Here is a 2,850-nt window from a genome sequence, read left to right as displayed (position 1 = left end):
CCCCCCCCCCCCGCAGTTCCCAGCCTTTAGGGTGTGTGTGTGTGTGTGTGTATACACGCGTGATCGTTTGGGTGGCGATTCACGGACCCTGCGGAGGAACAAGGCAACAGCAGGGGAATGTCAAGCTACAGCAGAGAAATAATTGGGCCTTTGTGGGGAGAACAAAAAAACCAAAGCTCCGGTCGGTCGGTCGAGGTGTTTAACAAAGATTTAATTGAAAGCAAAACTGTGAAAAGCTTCACTCTTTCTCCCTGGCAGAAGAGACCCCCCGGGGGCTCCTCCACCCCTGCCTCCCCTCACTAAGAGTCCCTAATTAGGGTGGCCCAGAGGCCTCGGGTAAGAAGACCCCGAGGATCACGCAGGTGAGGCCTCACGATGGCAATGAGTAACCCTGAGCTTTACCACAACCCCATCACCCAAGCAAGAAGAACTAGATAGGAAGGGCCCGCCTTCAAGCGAGGAGAAGGGCTGGCCCCAAGCCCTGAGGCTCCAGCAGAGAGGCTACTACCACAGAGGGCGGCTGCTCTCGTAATCCCCATGCTCCAGGGAGGGAGGGAGGGAGGGAGGGAGGAAGGGAGGGAGGAAGGAAGGCAGGCAGGCAGGCAGGCAGGCTTCCTGATCCTTTGTAAGGCTGTCCTTTTGTTGGGCAGAGGGTCGCACATGGGGAGAAGAGCCCATGATTCTGTGCTCAAAGGGAAGCAGCCCTGGGGGCCAGGGGGCCAAGGATGCCTGGAAAGCAGAGGCTGATGGTGACGCTGTCAGGTGAGTAGCCCAAGGAAGGGCTATCCTGGGGAGGGAGGGGTGTCACGGTAGCCAGTCCCTGACCACTATCCCACTCTGCACCACAAAAGCCAACCCCCTCATCCTTCCATCCATTCTTCCTTCCTTCCACCCCCTAGTGGGAGTAGATGGAGGTAGCAGGCACAGCCAGAAAAGCGACCCCTGCTACTCTATCCATCCATCCCTAGTGTTGTTGTCGTTGTTTTTGGAGGAATTAATCCAGGAAGCCAACTTCCACAGGCTCAGACACAGTACAGTTGAGCATACGGGTAGCCAGCCGTTCGATATCATCCAAGCTCAGGAGGCGCAGACTCCGGTCATAGTCCTGTGGGAGGCAAAGGGAGGAGGGCAGGAAGGGAAGTGAGAAACGACCTCAGGCCCAAGTCGGGAAGGATGCACTGTCGATGGATCGGGAAGGAAGCTGGGGTGGCCGCAGAGTTCGAGGAGAAAGGGAAAGGACTCGTGGGGACAAAAACATCGACCGAAGGGGCAAAGAACTGGGAACGGAGGGGAATGGCTGGACAGGTTGTGGCATGCTGTTGTGTTGGAATACTATTGAACTGGAGGAAATGCCGAGCAGGAAGATTTCCAAAACCTGCAAAGATTTACATGAACTGATGCAAAGCGAAGGGAGCAGGACCAGAAGACACTGGATTATGGCAGCGGCCAAACTCCTCTGACCAACTCAACGAGAGTCCAGGATTCCAGAGGACCAGCAAGGAAGCCTACTTCTCACCTCCTGAGAGAGGAGGGATGGAACCCGGGCCCCAAACGAAGCTGACATTTGTGGACCCGGCCTCTGTGGGACTTGGTGTTTCTATGTGAGCTTGTTTCTGTTTTCTGTTGTTTCCCCAATTGAGGGGAGAGGTGGGAGGGAGAGGGAATACATGCTGGTGAACTAAAAAGACAAGTGCTTTGGAGCCAGAAGGTCCGTGTTCAAAAGGCCCCTCCTCTGTCGGCTAGATGAGGACTCATGGCATGAAGGGCTGGGCATCGAGTTGGGCAAATACTCTGGATGACTGTTTCCAGTGTTAGCTGCAAGCACTAGTGTACGCTAAGGAGAGAGACTGCCCTCTCCGTCCTGGGCCTCACCTTCTGGAGCTGCTCTAGGACTCTCCTGGTGTCGGCTGTGTTGAAGTGTCGGGCCAGGATCTGAGAGACCAGCAGCCAAGTGGGCAGTGGCTGAGGCTGGGCCTGAGACTTTGAGGGCCCGTGCCGGGCAGCTGCCTCATCAGGAAGCTTGATCACTAGGTTGATCTTGGAGTTTGGCCCAATGCTGTAGTCTGAGAGCCGAAGTTCATCTGGGGGGGGGGGGGAGTGCTGTGTGGCTCCTGTTTCCTTACCAAAAGAACCAACTCAAGCCCTCCCACCACTGGATTACTTTTATCTCCTCCCCGAGGCCCCGTCCCCCGACTTCTCAGAGCCAGCTTGGCCTCCAGATCCCACTGAGGACCTCAGTCAAAGCTGGGAGCTCCTTCGCCACCTCAGGGCAAGCGCACATACACACACGTATGGGGGGGAGCAGCAAAATGAAAACTCCTAGTCCTGGGGATCAGCAGAAAGAAGTGGCGCCGCTGTGTGGCCCTCTCCCATTGTTGGCATTGCCCAAAGGGAAAGTCTTTGTGTTGCGGGGCCAGAGGCTTAAGCACTTGCTATTCCCTTTGTAATAAGCCTCTCAGTGATTCCCAGAGTGGGTGCCCCCCCCCCCCCCGCCCCCTGGTGGGTGCTGCGGTGATCCAGGGTGGGGTGATGGCCGCAGGCGCGTTGATCTTCCCTATTCATTGCTATTAACATTTTAAAATCAATTTCCAGGGGGCCGAGTCATATTTTTTCCGGAGGGGGGGCGGGAGGCCAAAACCGCTGGGGATCCCTGCTGAGTCTGCATCTTCTTGCGGGCATTCGTATCCGTGACCCAGAAGAGGCGGCTACACAGCCCCCTCCCCCAGCTTTCCTAACTGGGCTCCCTCCCCTCCTCCACGTTTCCCTCCTGCCTCTCCCCAGGGTCCCTCAGGGTTCTGCCCGGCCCCCTCCTCTCCTCTCCCTCGGTTCCTCCAACTGCCTATGCGGGGG

At 56.9% G+C, this 2,850-nt stretch overlaps 1 protein-coding gene across 1 annotated transcript; it reads right to left on the bottom strand.

Annotated features, from left to right (window-relative positions):
- Window positions 1-189: 189 nt before the first annotated feature.
- LOC123255010 (ubiquitin-like protein 4A) lies at window positions 190-2,135 on the bottom strand (the record flags this gene model as incomplete). Its single annotated transcript, XM_044683882.1, has 2 exons — window positions 190-1,105; window positions 1,873-2,135. Coding segments are annotated over 2 exons (374 nt in total), but the record flags the coding sequence as incomplete, so codon positions are not given.
- Window positions 2,136-2,850: the final 715 nt, after the last annotated feature.

This window comes from Gracilinanus agilis, unplaced genomic scaffold (genome assembly GCF_016433145.1).
Source record: "Gracilinanus agilis isolate LMUSP501 unplaced genomic scaffold, AgileGrace unplaced_scaffold37253, whole genome shotgun sequence".
Classification (NCBI taxonomy): Eukaryota; Metazoa; Chordata; class Mammalia; order Didelphimorphia; family Didelphidae; genus Gracilinanus; species Gracilinanus agilis.
This window is presented reverse-complemented; position numbering and strand designations above follow the sequence as displayed.